This window comes from Stenella coeruleoalba, assembly GCF_951394435.1.
Source record: "Stenella coeruleoalba genome assembly, chromosome: X".
In the NCBI taxonomy this organism is placed as follows: Eukaryota; Metazoa; Chordata; class Mammalia; order Artiodactyla; family Delphinidae; genus Stenella; species Stenella coeruleoalba.
In genome coordinates this window covers 107753607-107772886 of record NC_137152.1, presented here as the reverse complement: position 1 = coordinate 107772886, position 19280 = coordinate 107753607, and the positions used below count along the sequence as shown (strand labels likewise).

The following is a 19280-nucleotide window of genomic DNA, read 5'->3' as shown; positions in this document are numbered from 1 at the left end:
GGGTCCTTAGCCCCCCAAAATTCTAAGGCTGCCACATTTGCCTTTGATGTACTCAGTTTTCTTCCTTAGTTTCCTGTTTCTTCCTCAAAACTTGATGCCCGTCTCTTTACATGTCCTGCACACCACCTTTCCCCCTCCCCAACGTGAGATCTGATGATTAAACTTACAGGAGGGATATCTTAGAGGTCATTTAGACCCTCTGACATCTAAATGACTGATAAGTCTTAGTGGCTTATGACCCACTACCCCCTATCGCCTGTTCCCCACCCCCGACACAGGAGGCAGATCCTTAAAGGAACAGAATAAACCTTACATTGTGGTTTCCCGGCCAACTGTGAGAGGGGGAGCTCTGCTTCCCAGCACCCCTGAAAATTCTGCCACCCAACGAGGCTGGCCCTGGTTGCATGTCCTATTAGGGTGTTGCAGAAAGCTCTGCACCGCTTCACGCGAAATTCCTTTCATTCTCAAATAAATGAGCACAGTGGCATGAAGTAGCGAGACGAGTCTGGATGTCTAGACGTGGGTTTCAGACATAGGTAACTTGATTCCTTACTAGCTGTGTGACCTTTCACCTGTCTGTGCACTAATACCTGCATCTATGAAATGGACTGGACCTGTCTATTTCACAGGCATGTTGTAAAGATCTAATGAGAGAGAAAGAAAATGTGCTTTGTTAAAAAAAAATCTTTGCGATAGAGAACTTTTCAGAAGAAGAGGACAAAGAGAGTGTTATGCCTTCAAAAATGTTTGGAATAATAGCTCTTTAATCCTTGAAAATGACCTGAGAAATAGAAATATTTCAAATTATTTAAGAACCTCAAAGGTGACTCACTTGTCACCTGAACTATGCTTGGTACACTGAAATGCGGCAACACCGGCCTCTCCAAAATGTACCTGCCCATATTTCAACTGTCAACACATTTTCTTACCACACAGAAGGTGAAGGTTGCTGTGTTCTCCCCTCACACATTTCTTGTAACATCTTGACTCCTGAATGTTAAATGGGAAAGAGGTGGGGCAGGGAAACAAGAGGACTTCAAAAATAGCCCTAGGGAAATCAAACCTTAGTGTGTTCATGACTGATTCATGATTCTGGAAAGGGAAAGCAGTCTGATCAAAACCATCACCAAATGGCCTCATTTTAAATTCCTGTGCTTTCTTTGAGCATAAAGGATCAGGCATCCTGACTGAGACTATTGAAGCAGACTTTCACCGGCGTGCAGTAACCAGTCACCTGCAGGCTGTGAAATTCTCTCCTAAGTGAAGAGGGTGCAGCACTGCCTCTCAGGGGATGCCTCTCTAGAATGGAAATCCTTCTGGTGATGCCAAGTACATGACACTTTGATGAATGGAGTTTTTCTAAGAACTTTCCTTCCATATCTAATGTTCTGAACAGCCTAAGCTGAGAGAGTCCAGCAGGAAAAGGCAAGAGGAAAGGGGAGGTGTAAGACAGGGATGGTGAAGACTGGAGGACAACAGCTTCTAGCCATCATGAAGGACAAACGAAATTCTAACTAAGGGTGAGATTTGGGGCCTCAGTGAGGAAGTGTTTGAGGGGAAGGGGCCTTCTTCACCCTTTCAGGTGGTATTGCATGTGCAACAGTCTCTCCTGGCTAGGGAATGCCAACGCTGGGGCCGGAGGAGTGGCAGCAAGCCAGAGGCAGGGTAATGTTGGGAGTAAGAGGCCTGTGTGGCTTGGGGAATAATGCCCTTGAGCTCTGTTTAGTGGTGAATAATCTGAGAGGAGGAGCTGATGCACAGAGAGGTGGAAGAAGACAAAAAAGAATATCCTGGCCAATTCCAAGGCTTGATGGTAAATGTTCCATTAACTGGCCCACCAGTCTGCATTCCCATAAGGTGCTAGGCCCAGTGCTGAGATGGGAGACATGCCAAGGAGTCTTTTTTGTTTTAAAATAATGCTGTACATACTATTTGATTACCATCTTTTTTTTCCCCCACACCGCTTGGCTTGTGGGATCTTAGTTCCCTGACCAGGGATTGAACCCCTGCCATAGCAGTGAAAGCGCCAAGTTCTAACCACTGGACCACCACGGAATTCCCCCAAGTAGTCTTGACCTTTAAGGAATGTACAGCCCGGTTGGAAAGACAAAACAAGAGAAATAGACTGTTCAGACAGCCATTGGGGGCTTAATGTACAACAGAGAATGGTAGGGAAAACAGAGAATTGGTAGTTAGGGGACTTGGGTTACGGTCCTAGACCTATTGCTGATGAGTTGTGTATCCTTGGGCAAGTCACTTCCTTTGTTTGAATTTCAAACTTCATCTGTAAAATGGTAGTTCTATATTTTGTCCTGTGTGAGGAACGAAAGATATAAGAGCAGTGGGTCATCCATCATTTCACATGAAACTTCTGATTGTTGTTGACCAGCCTTCCCTTTTTCCTTCCTTCCCTGCCCTCCTCTCTCCTCCCCTCCTTCCTTCCTTGTCCCAGGATATCAGTGGATTTTTTTTCAGATGACCTTTCTAAAAAACCATTGTGGGAAGGGGGATGTCATTTAGAGTAATCATCTGGGGCCTTCAATCCAACTTCCTGTGGGTCACTATGTCTGAGAATTAACCTTGATTCCAGGGAGAAAAGCCAAGCCCCGGGAGAAAGCTCTGTCGGTGGTTCCTGCAGCATGTAAATGAATCTGACTCCCCACTGACATGTCTTCAGAGTCAATGATTAATGGAAGATTCCGAGGGTGTTGCACCCTCAAGCATTTGCCTTCGATTAGAAAATCAGAGTCAGACATCTCTGTCTGAGCATTGACTTTTTTTACATCTTTATTGGAGTATAATTGCTTTACAATGGTGTGTTAGTTTCTGCTTTATAACAAAGTGAATCAGTTATACATATACATATGTTCCCATATCTCTTCCCTCTTGCGTCTCCCTCCCTCCCACCCTCCCTATCCCACCCCTCTAGGCGGTCACAGAGCACCGAGCTGATCTCCCTGTGCTATGCGGCTTACCACTAGCTCTCTGGCCATCATCAAAAAATCTAGAAACAATAAATGCTGGAGAGGGTGTGGAGAAAAGGGAACACTCTTGCACTGCTGGTGGGAATGTGAATTGGTACAGCCACTATGGAGAACAGTATGGAGGTTCCTTAAAAAGCTACAAGTAGAACTACTATATGAGCATTGACTTCTAGTCCTTCTTTATGGCTTTCAAATCTTGCAGTGGAGAATAAGTGAGCTTCTAACCGAACAGAGGGGCTGCCTTTTCCTGAAGCTGGTTCCTGTTTGTCCGTCACCTTGAGCGTGATCTTTGAAACTTGAGGAAGGAGTCAGTGACTTGGTTTCGGTTCACGGCTCTGCCACAGACGGTTCATGTGACCCCAGGCAAGCCCCTATCTTTTATCTCTGGGCCCTGCTGTTCTCGTTTGTAAAGTGATTGGACCAAATGACCTCCGAGGGGCTTGCCGGCCCTGCTATTCTGTGCGAAATATGGGTCTGTGGCCTTCACCTGTGGGTGCCGCCATCAGTGCCCGTCACGAGGGGTTCACTTACACCAGGTGGGCCGGTTTACGCACACAGAACCTGGTTCTCCCCCATCTGGAGAGCAGCTCCCCACTGTGACTAGAAGATGGCCCCACCCCTTCTCAGAAAAATAGGGCTCCACCTGGCCCAAGATGCTGCTTGGAAAGTGCCACCTCAAAAGAGTTGCTAGGGAATTCCTTGGCGGTCCAGTGGTTAGGACTCCGCGCATTCACTGCCGTGGACCGGGTTCAATCCCTGGTCGGGGAACTAAGATCCCGCAAGCCGTGTGGCGAGGCCTAAATAAATAAATAGAGTTTCTACTCCGTCAAAAATTGTGGGGTGTCTGTGCTTTCACCAACCAAAATGGAACCAGGACTTCTATTCACAACATCTGTTGCTGTCTGTTTTCACACACTGTAAGTTTTCCCACTCTGGCGCATTTCGGACAGGTACAAAAATATCTTTTCCCCAGGACTCGGGTCATTCCAGTGCGATACTCAGTTGTAAACTGGAGAAGCAGCCTGTGACTGGGCAGCGGCTGAGAAGGGCACCACTGCTTCCAGAGAAGGTCCTCTTTTGCCTTAGAGGGGAAACACGGTTATCCAGTCTCTTATCTACTCAAAATCATTCTTTCTGCTCCAGCACAATCTTTCTGTCTTTGGTGCCCCTTCCTGCACTCACTCCAGCGTGACATGGGATCCTTGTTTGAGGTAGGGAGGTCAGATGGGGAATTAGTGAGTGCGTTTTCCGTTTCCAGCGTTATCACTGTGAGGAAACCAGGCTATGCCTGGTGCTGTGTACGATGCTCATTTCCACACACATGCAGCACAGCCGCGTTATCCAGTAATTGTGACTCTTGCAGCCTGAATACCTGCAGAGAAAAAAAAGCTCTCCCAGGGGAAAGGAGGCACGACCCTGCCAGCCCTGGAAATTCTGAATGGCTCCCGGTCTTCACAGTTTAAATGGTAAACGAGGTCTGTTTTCCCCACAAAAGCCAGGGTTTGCGCTTCGTCTCTCTCAGCACCTTACAACAATATTAGAGCTCATTAACACCAACCCAGGACACGAGAAGGGCAGCCTTCATCGAGGGGGAAGCTTTTCCCTTGTGCTGTTCTGGAAAATAGCACGATGCTGAGAGCAGGCATTTATCCCCACCAGTTCTCCTCTAACGATTTCTCCAAAGCACACCCGAGGTGCCGGCTCAGAATGACCTTAAATGCTATTTGTTGATGGCCTACCATCGCAAAAGGCCTGTTACTTGAGTCCCTGTCTTTGGGGAAGTCCCTAAAGCAAGGATCCCGAGGGGCTCCAGATTCCTCACAATCTGGAGATGGCAGGGGAGCCAGCTCTCTGGTTTCCTCATCTGTGCGATGGGTAGTGGGGGCCCCCAGCTCTGCCGTGCTCACGTCCCATCGCTCTGAGGGGCTCGCAGAAACCACGGACCCAGCCCCTCCTCTCACATCCTGGCACATCCAACCGCCCTCCTCCTGAAACTTCCTGCTCTGGCCAGGCCAGTTGTGCCCTTGGCCTGTAGCTCCTTAGGCTGTGCTCAGTGCCCAGGTCCAAGTGGGGATGTACAACCCAGAGAGAGCACGCCAGCTGCAGGCTCAGATACACCTGGCCAAAGACCAAATAGGGCACCATCAGCCAGGGCGGAGGGCAGGAGTCTGGGCTCAGGAGTCACACGGACCTGACAGACAGTCATTAGCCAGCTTTGTGATTTTAGGAGGACTGGATAACATCTTTTAGCTGAATACCCTAATCTGTACAGCAACAACAGTTATAACAATGACAACAATAGTAACTAACATTTGTGCGGTGCTGGCTTCCAAGCTCGGTTCCAAGAACTTTATATATATCACCCATTTTATCTTCACTGACACCCACGACAAGAGATACCAAGGTCGCTTATCCAAATAGCAAGGCATCAGCCATGGTGGTCCCAGGGGAGGCATTTAGACATTTGTCCCGACTTCCTCCTGTCCCCTGGGGGGTGAAGTTTACCCCTTTTCACCTCTGCCCGCTCTTTTGGAGGAAGGAAGAAAACCAACCCCTCTCCCTGGCTGCCCCAGATGCCAACCGTCAGGGGATGACAGTTTGCCAGGGGGATGCCACATGGAAACACTCAGGAAGCTGAGAAATACCATGTGGGGAGGGAGAAGGCAGGAAGCCTGAGTCTGTTAATCAGTGGCAGAACTGGTCTCCATGGGACATAGATAGATCATACCCCTTCACACTGAAAGGGTTTTTCTCTAAAAGTTCTTTCCACCTCAGAACCACACTGAGTATTAATGATCCGAGACTCACAGAGTAATTTTAGAATGCAGAACATTTCAGGGGGCAGTGTAAGCTGCAAAACTTTTCATGCTGCCAAGCAGTTGCATGGACTCTGGGTGAAGTCTGGTAACTTATGGGTCATAAAGCTTGGAATTTCACATCTTGTTAAAAATCTCAGCTTTCTCACTGTTTGCAAAAGTCCTTAGATTTATGTACTTTGGAGCCTACCGGGCTTTGGGAAGGAGGAGAGCTAGATTTCCTTTAAAAAGAAGTAAATATCACCAGGACTTATTGTGTGAAGAGTTCCACGTTGGGTTTGAATTTACAGACATAAGAAATCTTCTTTTCTTCCCTTTCACCAAATAAGAAACCATCATTCTCCTGCCTTGTAAAAGAAAGAAAAGAAGAATGGCATAGAAAAACATCCTTCTGTTTAAGGAAATCCCATTTGTGCTTCGTTGAATGTTCCCTCACAATACACACAGGCTAACCTTCAGTTAACCAGAGGGGGGGAAAAACAATTAATTAAGGCATTGATTAAGGTGTTATTTTACATACACAGAACTGCTCCCTTGGGTGAGGTGTGAAGACTAGCAGAAAACTCCCTGCAAGGAGAACTGGATGGCTTATTTGGGGGGTGTGAGAACTTCAGCCTTTTCCGAGTTGGTTTTATGTCCAGTAGATGCTTTTCCTGGAATGCCTGTGTACCACTAAGGACTCTAAGTCAACCCATTCAAAGAGCCAGTGAAAGTCGTGGTTGTCTTATAGATCAGTGGGCTCCCAAGGATTGGTCCTTTTCCCCACCTCTCCTGGGTTGCCCGGGAGAGCCTGGCCTAGTTGTGAGCATCAGCTTGAAGGAGAAAAAGAGAGAAATTCAGCATCCAGATCATTTAGGTCTTCCTAGTGTTGTGAAGACAATCAAGTGATCGTAAGTAATGCACTTTACGTGACTGTAAGGGCTCACTCTTCTCACTAGACCGAACATGACTACTAAGCCACAGGACTGTTTTGACAAATGTACCAAAGACAACACATCTAAATGAGCATCCACCCACTTCAAAGTTGTCCCCTCTTCAAGTCCCACACTTCTTTTTAAAAAAAGTTTTTTAAAGGCCATGAGAATTCACTGTTCTTTTTAAAATTAATTAATTGATTTGTTTTGGCTGCGTTGGGTCTTCGTTGCTGCGTGCGGGCTTTCTCTAGCTGTGGCGAGCGGGGGCTACTCTTCATTGCGGTGCGCGGGCTTCTCGTTGCGGTGGCTTCTTTTGTGGAGGAGCATGGGCTCTAGGTGCACGGGCTTCAGTAGTTGTGGCACACGGGCTCAGTAGTTGTGGCGCACGGGCTTGGTTGCTCTGCGGCGTGTGGGATCTTCGGACCAGGGCTCGAACCCTTGTCCCCTGCATTGGCAGGCGGATTCTTAACCACTGCGCCACCAGGGAAGTCCCAAGTTCCACGCTTCTTTTATGAGGCTGCTGCCACTGCTGATCACAGCATTTATGGGACTCCTCTTTGGGGACTGCTGGTATATGAGTCGCACAAGGAAAGCAGTTAAAATGGTAACCCCAGGGCTTGGGGAATCCAATCGCATCAGAGGTATATTTGCCTTTGAATCATTTAACTATACTTTCGTTTCATCTGTGTTCATATATTAATGTTGTTTGATCTGCAAGCCATCCTCCTTGCTTTGACCGAGTTGTTTACATGCAATGGGAGGACCCGTGCAGTTGGTTTAGACATCACTAACCAAGGAAGGAGACCAGACCTTCGGCATTAATGACCCAACGTCATGTACAGCCCCCCTCCCAAGTCTACTTAGGACCACCAACCACAGTTCTTATTTCTGTACCACTCATCATTACTCCAAGAATAAGATGTGCAAAGGCTGAACTTTAAAAATAAAACACAAAACTAAGCTACAGGTATACCAAAATGTTCAGTCCTATTGATTTGGGCTAAGAATTTGTTTCCTTTCTTAAATTAACTTTTTATTGATCACTCCTATGACCTTAACTTGTACAGTTTTGCTGGTCTTCTTCCATAAAAAAATGGCTTTAATATTTATTTCCACTTTGAATGGTGCAGGAAAAACCTTATTGTGGCCTTTTGTGAACCAGTGGCCTTAAAGGAAAGTAAATGTTTGAGCATAATCCTCATAACTTTGCTCAGGCCAAGTTCCCTGGGCTTTCCCTGGACAGCAATGGGCATCCTTAGACTTGTTTTGTCATGCTCTTTCCTCTTGGGGTCACTTGTCCACACTCTGGGCACTCCTGGGATCTCTGAGGGACTTTTGATATCTGAAGCCACATGCCTAGGACAGTGGTTCTCATACTCGAGCACACGTCCATCAGAATTTCCCAGAGGGCTTGTTAAAACAGATCGCTAGGCTCCAGCCCCTGAGTTTCTGCTTCAGTGGGTAGACCCAAGAATGTGAATTTCTAACAATTTATGAAGTGATGCTGATGCTGCTGCTTGATTCTGGGGCCACAATTTGAGAACCACTTCCTTAGCTTGTTCATAGGAGCAGAAGTCCTAGGTTTGTGTCCCAGCAGTAGGATGGGAAGAATCCAGGTTCTAGAGTCAAAGAGAAACTGGTTCGTGTCTGAGCATCCCTACTTTAACTTGTGACACTGGGTCAAATCATATCTGTTAGTCTCAGCTTCTTCATCCTCAAAATGGGAATAATAATATCTGATTCACAGTATTGTTGGGAGTTAATGTGTAAGTGCCAGGCACGAAGGCTCTCAGCTCCTGGCTATGCAGTTGGTGTAAGGAAATGCCTGCTCTCTGCAGTCAGATGCTTCCCCTTCTTGAGGGTCAGTGGGCTCTTCCAGGCACGGTTTATTGTGCCATCCTAGGTAATTAACCGACACAAAGACAGGAGCTACTAAAAATACAGGCCTTCAGCCCAGGAATATTCCTTGCAGTTAGGTTGATTCCCAAGAGCTACTTGCAATTTGTGACTTGTGGGCAAATCTTTGCCTCTCAGGGCCTTGATTTCTTCACCTGTAAAGTGAAGACTTTGATTTAGATGATTTGCCATCTCAAAGGTTTCTTCTTGCTCTGCCAAGTCTCGAATTCTGTGACTTAGAACTCAGGTACTTATTTCAGAATAATCTCTTTCAACGAAAATGAAAACTGTATGGTTCTTGTTTTTATCCATTTACTTACTCTTAATATCCTTAAACTTCCCAGCCTTCTTTAACATTGGGCTACTACACAGAAAGCCAGGGACAACTGCTAAATATAACTAGATCTCCTTCATAGCTAAAGCGCCTTAAAATGTTCCGGCACAGGTGTAAAATGGTATATCTGTTATTTAATACTGACATCTAGTGGTTTTTCCTTATCAAAGAAAATGATAGGCATTTTCCCATTAGCTCATGGTACGCTCTGCTGCTTCTGCTACAGCCATTCATTCAACAATCTTTTATTAATCACTTATTTTATGTCAAACATTGTGCCAGGCCCCGAGGAGCTCATGCTGATAAATGCTACTCACTCCCTACCCTTCCAGAGCTCATAGTCCAATAGGTGAAGCAGACAAATCACTAGACTATCACAGCCCATGGTGATAAATGCCACAATAGGAGAATACCAGCACAGCTGGAACAGAGGAATACCAGGGCAGTTAACTCTGCCCAGGAAGGTCAAGGAAAGTGGAAGAGGCAATCTTTGGAGAGTTGAGTCTTGGAGGTTTCCAGGTAACGTACAAAGGACAGATCGAAGCCCTTCCAAAGAGTAGGCACTCCATATACAAAGGAAAAGGGCCTGTAGGATCTTTGCCTGGGACCAATTTGGAATATTAAGATTACATTTGCATACTTGGAAGGTAGCGTATAGAGCAGGGTTTCTCAACCTTGGCACTACTGATGATAATTAGTCAATAGTCTGCATTGTAGGCTGTTTAGCAGCATCCCTAGACTCAACCCACTAGATGCCAGTAGCACCTGACCCCCAGTTGTGACAACCAAAATGTCTCCAGATATTTCCAAAGGTCCTAGAGTCAGGGAAGGGAAGTGGAGGGGGCGATGCAAAATTACACATGGTTGAGAAAGACTTGTGTAGAGATAAGGCTGGAGAGAAAGAAATGTTGTTGCCAGGTCCCACAAGGCTGTGTCTGGCATGTGGAAGAGCTTGAACTTCATGTCATAATTGATAGGGAGCCATTAAGAGGTCTTAACTAGGGAGTGGTAGGTCAGAGGCGTGCCATATGGGGGTGTGGAATGGATGTGAGGCTGGAGACAAGGAGGTGGCCAGGACGCTGATGCAGTGATTGAGTAGAGACGTGATGAGTGCCTAACTCCAGGCAGTGGTAAAAGGATGGATTTGTGAGCTCTTAAGAACTAGAATCAGCAGGACTCAGGGAAAATTCAGACGTTGGAGGTAAGTGAGATAGAGAAGTCAAAGACGGCCTCCAGGTTTCTTGCTTGGACAGCTCTTTCTTCTTTGCTGTTTTTCCACAATTGCTTACCAATGACACATAAAAGTTGGCCTAGACTTGTAGAGGGTGGCAAACCTTTCACGGTGTCCTGCCTGTCGAGAAACCATGGGCATACAAAGGCACCAAACAATGGTCTTTAAATCGACTTGGGTAACTGAGGGGGTCAACTCGGGTAACTGAGGGGGAGTCATGACTGTAAAGATGTGACACCTGGTCATCTTAATGAAATGACATGGTTGGTCACAAGATATTCCTGTCCAATCACTACTAACTGAAACATACTAACTGAAACAGGCTGAGTGTGATTTTTCTGTGGCTGAGCTTGGCTCACTCGTTTAAAATTAAATCAGACCATTCAGCAGCACCCTTCGGGTTTATGTCAACTCGAAGGGAGATTTCCAGCAGCTACCAAAGATCTGCTCTCACCTGCATCTTGTTCTGTTTTAATCAATGCCTGGATCCAGGCATTGCCAGAAGAAAAGAAGAAGATATGGTGAAGATATTGGGCGATATGATCAGAATCCAGATGCGTTTTGACAGGCTTAGACTTCCTCTACCAAGAAGAAGTTAAACAGGGCCACAAACAAACTGCATCGGTTCTGGACAAAGGAGATTGGGTTTCCAAATGGCCTGTGTGTAAAAGAATGCAAGAAGGTCGTTGACAGCGTGTCAGTGCTGTGGCACGTCTGCCAGAAAGGCTGATGAGGCCACGTGAAGAGAAATGGTGTCAAGAATGAGGGGGGAGATAGACTGTCCCTACTTGTTCCTTGTCAGACTGTGCCTAGAGGGCATGTTCCAATAAAGTGGAGTATATTCAGAGGCAAACAAAAGGATAGTGAGGGGACCTGAAGCAGTGGAGAGAACAGTTGAAAACCATATTTAGCATGAAGAAAAGAAACCTCGGGGTACTGGAATGCTGTCTTCAAATACCTGAAGCCACACTTGTGGAATTAAAAACCGATCCTAAGTAAGTCCTCAAGGTCTGAAACTACCACGTTTTGCTGACAACTCCACGTCTGAAGCCCAGATCACTGTCTGAGGCTCTATCTGTCCATTCAGCCAGAGACTGGGAGGCCTCCTTACCCCTCCTTCTCTCTCTCCCCTATATTCATTTTGTCACTAAGTCTTGTTACTTTGACCTCCTAAATCTCTCTAGTCTGCTCCCTCTTCTTCTGTCTTGTTTTCTATAGTAACCTCAAATCATTTCCCCAATTCCACACACCATATACAGTGATCTTTCTAAAACGCAGACCTCATCATGTTACTCCCTTGCCTAAAACCCTTTAAAAAGGCCTCCCTGTTGCCTTCAGAAGTCTAATTCTTTTCTTTTTCCTTTTTGGCCATGCCACGTGGCTTGCGGGATCTTAGTTCCCTGACCAGGGATTGAACCCAGGCCCTCGGCAGTGAAAGCGTGGAGTCCTAACCACCGGACCACCAGGGAATTCCCAGAAATCTAACTTCTTTAATGTGGCATCTGAGGCCTTCCACGACCCGGTCCGTAACTACCTCTCCATCCTCCATTCCGGTCACTGGCCCGTAATTCCCAGTAAGATGTTTCCTGTGCCCTTCCTCCACACACAGCAGGCTAGTTTATGCCTCTGTGCCTTTGCTCATGCTGACCTTTCTGCCTCATACTCCATTCTGCTCTTTTTGCCTCATCTAATTCTTCCTTGTTTTTCAAAATAAAGCTCCAGAAACTCTTCCTCTGTCATTAGACTAGGCTGAGAATCACTGCAAGGTGCTTTCTTTGTGCCTCGTCCCTGCTCCGGTCATTAATAGCACATTAGAATGGAATGCTCCGCTAGGGGCCCCGAGTCTTAGCCCTCTAGGCATCCCCAGGACCTCTCTCAGTGCCAGGCACACAGGTGCTTGAACAGAACTGAGCCCTGGAAGAGTGCCACCCATGTTTCTGTGCCTATTTGCCTCTCCACTCACTGCGCCATTGGCTTGGGCTTTCATATCCTCAGTTGCTCTGGGTGGGGAGACGGCTTCTCTGACATTTCCCTGACAGCTCTTCACTCGGAATAATGAGCATCCTCGATCCTTTGCCCAACAAAACCTTCCAGGGGTTATTCTCACCTGCCTTCCCACCTCCAACACACTATGCCATTTGGGAGGCCACTGGACAGTCTTGGAGACCCACCCTTCAGCGGATCTTCCTTTTCATCCAGGGGATCTTTTTCCAAGCAGCATCAAGTGTTTCCAGTTGAGGCAGTCTGGCACCCCGGGCCTATCTTCCCTGGAAGAAGGGGGCTGCTGGCAATCACTGACTCTCCGGAGCTATTGGCATCTGAGTGGAGGGCAGCTCTCATCACTAGCACGTGTGCGTGCACGCGTGTAGACGCCTCTAATTTCTCTGCTGCTGTGATAATCCCTACAGCGTGGAGACCGAGGCTGCGCACCTTGGACGGCTCTCCTCTCATAACGGCACTAGGAGACCTTCATCTGGGAGGAGTCGCGCATCCATAACATGAGAGCGTCTGTGAATGTCTGCCTCTGCCTTCCTGTGCTGCCTCTCTCTCTCTCCACATGGGGATGGTGCTTTGGTCCAGACACTAACCCTGCTGGTTGCAATCTGTCTACTCTGAAGGACAAGGGAGAGATTTTAGGTAGGAGAGCCGCAGGCTTGCACAGGGGTGCACTCTAGAATTTACCAGAAGATGTCACTGTAGGCTTAAACCAGTAAAGCAGAGGACTGTCAGCTGAGCATGAAGGTGACTCCATCATGGGGGTTTAAAACACCCATTTATGATGCATGCCTGGAAAAGCTGGTTGAAAGACTAATCCAAATGTGTCACTGCACTTCATAAATGTCTTTTTTTTTTCCAAATAAGCAGGCTAATTGCCACAAAGCTATGGCCTCAGGCCTAGCATAAAGGCTTGATAAATCCGTACTGAAGGAATGAATGAATGAATACCAAAGCTAGGAGTGGAAGGGCAGAGCCCATGGGAACGGCAGTCACCTTTGTTGGTCAAGGAGGCTACTGGGGAACAAAAGCTGCTACTCGTTAGCAGTGGGTCTCTACAGAGATGAATTTGAGTGGCACCAGCAAAGTCAGGTCCCAGGAAAAGCAGTGAGAAGAGGTGAAGGTCGTCTTGGCCCCCTCTCCGGCCTCACTCCCCAATGCTTCTCCTGTGCCCCATGCTTGTTTCTGCCAGAAAATCATAGAAGGTGATTTTTAAAATTTTCTATAATTTTTGCCAGACACTTAGATTCTCCAGAGTTTTTAATATAATGAGGCATGGCCTTCCCAGTTCCAAACTCTTCCCCTCTCTTCCCGAGATAGTTCATTAAAGAAGTAATTAAAGGAGTTATGAAGATTCTGTTTTGTGCCTGGTACAAAGCTGAAATGGACGAGATGAGAGTTGGAGAAGAATGCCTAAAGCCCCTGCCCTGGAAAACCTAGTTTAAGCAGAAATACAAACAACTGATTGCAATTCAGTATCAAAAGTGTTTTCACAAAGGTTCAAGTGTGGAAGTGACACTGAGGAAGAGGTGATGGCTGGCAGCAAGGGGTGGGATACATTTGCTCAGAGGAGAGATAGTACTTGGACTGGAACTCGAAGGATGCCTAGAATTTTTCAGTTAAAGAAGGAAGGTCACGCCAGGCAGAGGAAACACCATGCACGGAACAGGCACACGGGATATAGATCCCAAGGTGCCTTCGTTGCTCAAAGCCCAAGACTTAGGAGGAGAGTCTGCTCAGAGGATATCAGCCACCAGACTCAGAGAACCACCATCCCTCAGATGGGAATGAATAAACTTCAGAGAAGCTGCAAGCCATTCCCCAGGTTTCTTTTCAGAAACTAAATGTTAATATTCAGCGTTTATTGTTGTCTTCCTTCCACGATAGGCCGGCTCATCCACGACCTCGTCCTTTATCCACTGAACGTGAGTGGAAGCTCATTTATTATGAAAGCACAACTGCTGAGTTGCTTTTCCCTGATCACATTATAAGCTGGGATGCTTCTGGGGTGTGTGTGGGGGGGGTGTGCACGTGTGTGCGTGCACCTGCTATGTATGGTTGTGTGTGGGTGTGTGGTTTCAATGTTTCCTAGTCTGCTATTTGAGCAAAGAACTTGATCAGTTTGCAGCTTTAAATTGAAGACAGCCACACAGCAAAGCCTCCACACATGCTGACATCAGGGTGTCCTTTCTGTGAGTAAAGAAAAGGGGCATTTTGGAGCTGATAGAGTTAACTTGCCTCTGCTGGGAATATTAGCACGTGAGCAAAGGCTGAAACCAAGGTAGTAGCTTATATATATGCCATTGGCAGCTACCATATCTATTTCAGTCAGTGACTAACCACAATGTCCATTTCTGGAGGCCCCCCGGCTGTGCTGCGTATCTCCACATTCCACTGCCATCACGTAGGAGCCATGATGTTATGACAACAGCCAGAATCAAAAGCATCATATCACACACTCTTTCAATGAAGTTTTGTTCTTTAATAAGATATCCCGATTAGGCTAGATATTAGAAAAATGCTTTTGTGTATTTAGTAAGAAAGATTAGAACTTGAACTCACTTGTCAACTTCGTATCACTTCAGTGAAATCACGTGTTTCCACTGAGTCTCCGTCTCACGATCAGTTAATGGGGGTTTGGGGGTGGGGAGTATGAAATAAATGAGGTCATTGGGAGGACTTTGTCATTGGTTGGAGAGAGAGAAAAGCAGGGAAAGGAGGGGAGGGGAGGGGAGTTTCCGCGGATGTAGTGCTTTAGCTGCAGTACCAGCGAATTGGGTGAAAAATGAGCTCTCTGGACTGGCTAGTGGGACTCAGAGAGGGGACGATAGCACAGTTCACAGGACAACTGCCACCAGATCGCCATCATTTCCCTTTTGCCTTCCTTCCTGACCAGTGAACATCACATATGCCATGCACCTCCCGGACTCCACTTATGTCACCCGAATCCCTGACCGTTGGCCTTTGTGCTTTGTCCATAGGAACTTCCACTACATCACCATCCTCCGTGACCCAGTGTCCCGGTACCTGAGTGAGTGGAGGCATGTCCAGAGAGGGGCGACATGGAAAGCGTCCCTACATGTCTGCGATGGAAGGCCCCCAACCTCCGAAGAGCTGCCCAGCTGCTACACTGGAGACGACTGGTCTGGCTGCCCCCTGAAAGAGTTCATGGACTGTCCCTATAACCTAGCCAACAACCGCCAGGTGCGCATGCTTTCTGACCTGACCCTCGTCGGCTGCTACAACCTGTCGGTCATGCCCGAAAAGCAGAGGAACAAGGTCCTCCTGGAAAGCGCCAAATCGAATCTGAAGCACATGGCGTTCTTCGGCCTCACCGAGTTTCAGCGGAAGACCCAGTATCTGTTTGAGAAAACCTTCAACATGAACTTTATTTCGCCGTTTACCCAATATAACACCACTAGGGCCTCTAGCGTAGAGATCAATGAGGAAATCCAAAAGCGTATTGAGGGACTGAATTTTCTGGATATGGAATTGTACAGCTATGCAAAGGATCTCTTTTTGCAAAGGTATCAGTTTATGAGGCAGAAAGAGCATCAGGAAGCTAGGCGGAAGCGTCAGGAACAACGCAAATTTCTGAAGGGAAGGTTCCTTCAGACCCATTTCCAGAGCCAGAGTCAGGGCCAGAGCCAGAATCCGAGTCAGAATCCGAGTCAGACCCCAAACCTAAATGCCAGTCAGAATGTGACTCAGAATCTGATTCCGAATCTGATTCAGAATCTGACTCAGAGCTCGGGTCAGAATCCGAGCCCGAAGGAGAATTGGGAAAGCCAGAAGCAGAGCCCTGGCCAAGAGCAGAGCGATGGCAACACCAGCAATGGCACCCATGACTACATAGGCAGTGTAGAGAAATGGCGCTAAATGGCTCCCAAAGGCTTTTGCACACTTCTCCCAAAGCGCCAGTCAAAATAGGGCAAGTCTTCAAACATGAGAGTGTCCAAACACATCCTGCTTCCTTAAGTTTGGAAGTTACAAAAGTTAAGATGTTGCCTTTACAGTTGCCTTTCAATTCAGTGTTCTACTGTGCGTGGGTAAAACAAATTTCAATATGTAATTAAATTGTCTTTTTTTTCTTTTTTGTTCATGGGGAATTTATAAAATCCAAAAGGCAAACCAGACTCATCAGAAATTGCTGTTTAGATATTTTCAGAAGTTCTTAAATTAGTCATAGAGACAAAATGAACACATAAAATATGGCCGTTTAACTTATAGCTAAGAAATGGACTTTACATTATTCATGATACACTGTTGAAACCCAGTCTTGGAAGCAAACATTTTTTTCCAGGGGTAAGCATGAATATAACACAAAAGAAACTAAAATTAAACACGAAACTGTTCATTTTCTTCTGATTTTAACAAGGAATCTATTTTAAAAGAATAAGAACTGATGGTAGAGTTTACCAAACTGTAGAAAATGAAAAACTTCTCTCCCAAACATGGGTAGTTTTATGTAAAAATATTGGCTTTCGAGTAGAACGGGACTCATATCTTGTTATTTCAGAGATGTTTAAAATTTTAAACTTTTTCTGCCTTCTACTATTTAAAGGTTTTAAACAGGGTGTATCTCATATTAAATAAAACACCTTTTCCAAATGGAGTACCAATGCAAAGATCTAATTTCCAGATGATTTCTGGGCACTGTAATTTCAACAATTCTGGACTCTTTTTGGCACTGCTTCTCATTCATTTTAAAGCTTCTCCGAGTTGTGCTCATTCCAAACTAACCCGTTTTAGAATCTTTCTTCATCATCTAAATGGTGTGTTGCTGAATTCATTGTGATAATATAATCCTGGATTAAAGTCGGGACTTTCTTTCTGTAGAATTGTCTTATCAATGTTTGTGTAGTGAGGTCCTTATCAAGAAACTCTTGAACAGGATAATGTGTCTTAAAATATTGCTCAAGTTATTATTCTTGATCAGATAGAATTAAACCTGAATGTGAATGAATTGTTATTTACTTTTTGTGCATTTTTATTGTAATGTTTCCAGTTGGGCTGGCTATTTTCTAGCCCATTAGTTCTTTTTCATGTTGACAGAGTATAGACAATTACAAGAGGAAAAACAAGGCTAGAAGAAGCACTAGGATAGTCAGCATTATTCAGTAACACCAAAAGCTTTACCTCCATACTTTGGGTGAACCGTGTACCAGGTTTTGTTTTGAGAAAACAAAAGGCAGGAGTGTTCTGCATTGAGGTTAAACATCAGAAGCATATGGATTGAAGAAAGTGATTTGGTATTGGAGGTCTGTGCAGAAATACTTTTAGGGTATCAACTGCGAATTGCGCAGGGCACAAGGAAGGGTGTAACCCACCGTGCAAGCAGGCATCCTGATTCTGGGCAGTTTCCATTTTACGGGTTTTGCTATCCTTTCATAAGGACTTATGCTAAGCCCCTGGCTGTCAATCAAAAAGGCAACTGGAAGTGGCATTTATGTTTTCACGAGGGACATGCTTAGAAGTGTGACCATAAAGTCACATCTTGTACAATCTGCTCATTTGCATGATCTAGTTTCATCTGTAATAATAAGGCCACAAGCTGGACAAGAAGCTGAGTACTTGGTTAAAAAAATAAATGTTCTTGACTCTGCACTTGTATCAGTAGATCTAAATTTTGTTTTGTCCGACGCTATCGCAGTCCTGGGAATCTGAGAACTGGAAAACTGAAAGGAAAAAAATTTTCAAAATCCAAAACATCTTGAAGTCAAACTGTTTTAGAGTGAAACTATTTTGTGTACTTTGTGTTTTTAAACTAATGATTCTGTAGATCACTGTGGTATTTCAATTTTGTTTTGTTTTGATTGATATTGTTTGCTCTTAAAACTGATAGGTACTGCTGGAAAGCAGGTTGAAGCCCGAGCCAGTGGGAAAGCTTGTTACAGAAAAAAATATTTTGTGTTATTGCTGTGGTGTGCATGGTTTGCAGAGATTAAGTGCATTTTCTCTGTCTATACTGATTTATTGTATATAGGGGACGTTATAAATATACATTTTGGTCACCATCATGTAAATCCCATGATTTTGACTGTAAACATCTTTCCAGTGGTGTAGCTTTACAAACCATTCACTGATTTTTGTGTAATTTAACAATAGATATGAAATAAACTTTAAATTACAGGCTCTGAGTAATTTCATGATTTCAAGGTTTGCAGCCACTAGACATTATGACATCACAGAGAGAATTTTCTTTTCTCAAGGAGTTTCTTTTTGTCCTCTCAGCCACCAGCTATGGAAATGAGATGAGCCATTCTAATCCAGCACACCCAAATGGCCTTAATTTTGGGTGCTTCCTTCTGGGAGTCCGCAGCGTGTCCTCCTTTGAATAAAACAAAGTTGTCAATGAAAGACAAAGTTGAGTGTGCATTTTAGTCAGCTTGGGCTGCTATAACAAAATACCATAAACTGGGTGGCTTATCAACAACAGAAACTTATTTCCTACAGTTCTGGAGGCTGAAAGTCTGAGCTCAGGTGGCCAGTATGGTCGGGTTCTGATGAGGGCCCTCTTCTCAGTTGCAGAAGTCTGTCTTCTTGCTGTGTCCTCATATCACAGAAAGTAGCTAGCTAACTCTCTGGCTTTTTCTTATAAGGGCGCTAATCCCATTCATGAGGGCTCTGCCCTCATGACCTAATCACCTCCCAAAGACCACACCTCCACATACCATCACACTGGGATTAGAGTTTCAACATATGAATTTGGTGGAGACGAACATTCAGTCCATTATGCTATGCAAATGAAATATGTGAGTGTTTTAATTTAAAAATTATTAAAGGAGATACTCGCACATCTAAGCACATGTTGAAAAGAAAAATAGCACTTTTATTTTTTAATCTATCCCCTCTGTCTAGGATAGACGTTAAAGGTGAGCATTAAAGTATTGGCTTTTAAAGTTATGAAGACAATATGCTCTAATTGTATTCAATGTACATATCTTTCCAAACAAACTTATGGTTAGGACTATGGATGGGGATGATTTGTTCTTGCCCTTTTGAAAAGAGAATGTAGATGTCAGTTCATAGGATTAGAGGGAAGAAAGCTACAAAATTTGGGGGGTTTAACTATACTCAGCCTGCAAGCTATTCATACTTTAAAAATTC

The 19280-nt window shown here is 45.3% G+C and overlaps 1 protein-coding gene across 3 annotated transcripts in view; it reads left to right on the top strand.

Annotated features, from left to right (window-relative positions):
- The window catches only part of HS6ST2 (heparan sulfate 6-O-sulfotransferase 2), a gene marked incomplete at its 5' end in the record, with an annotated part of 288929 nt that extends 272512 nt beyond the window's left edge, over window positions 1–16417 (top strand). For all 3 annotated transcript variants that reach the window (XM_079911561.1, XM_079911560.1, XM_079911559.1), the window contains one exon: window positions 15152–16417. In XM_079911561.1, coding sequence (XP_079767687.1) covers window positions 15152–16049 — 898 coding nt within the window. In that variant the 3' untranslated portion in view covers window positions 16050–16417. The remainder of the gene's footprint in view (window positions 1–15151) is intronic.
- Between the last annotated feature and the right edge of the window lie 2863 nt (window positions 16418–19280).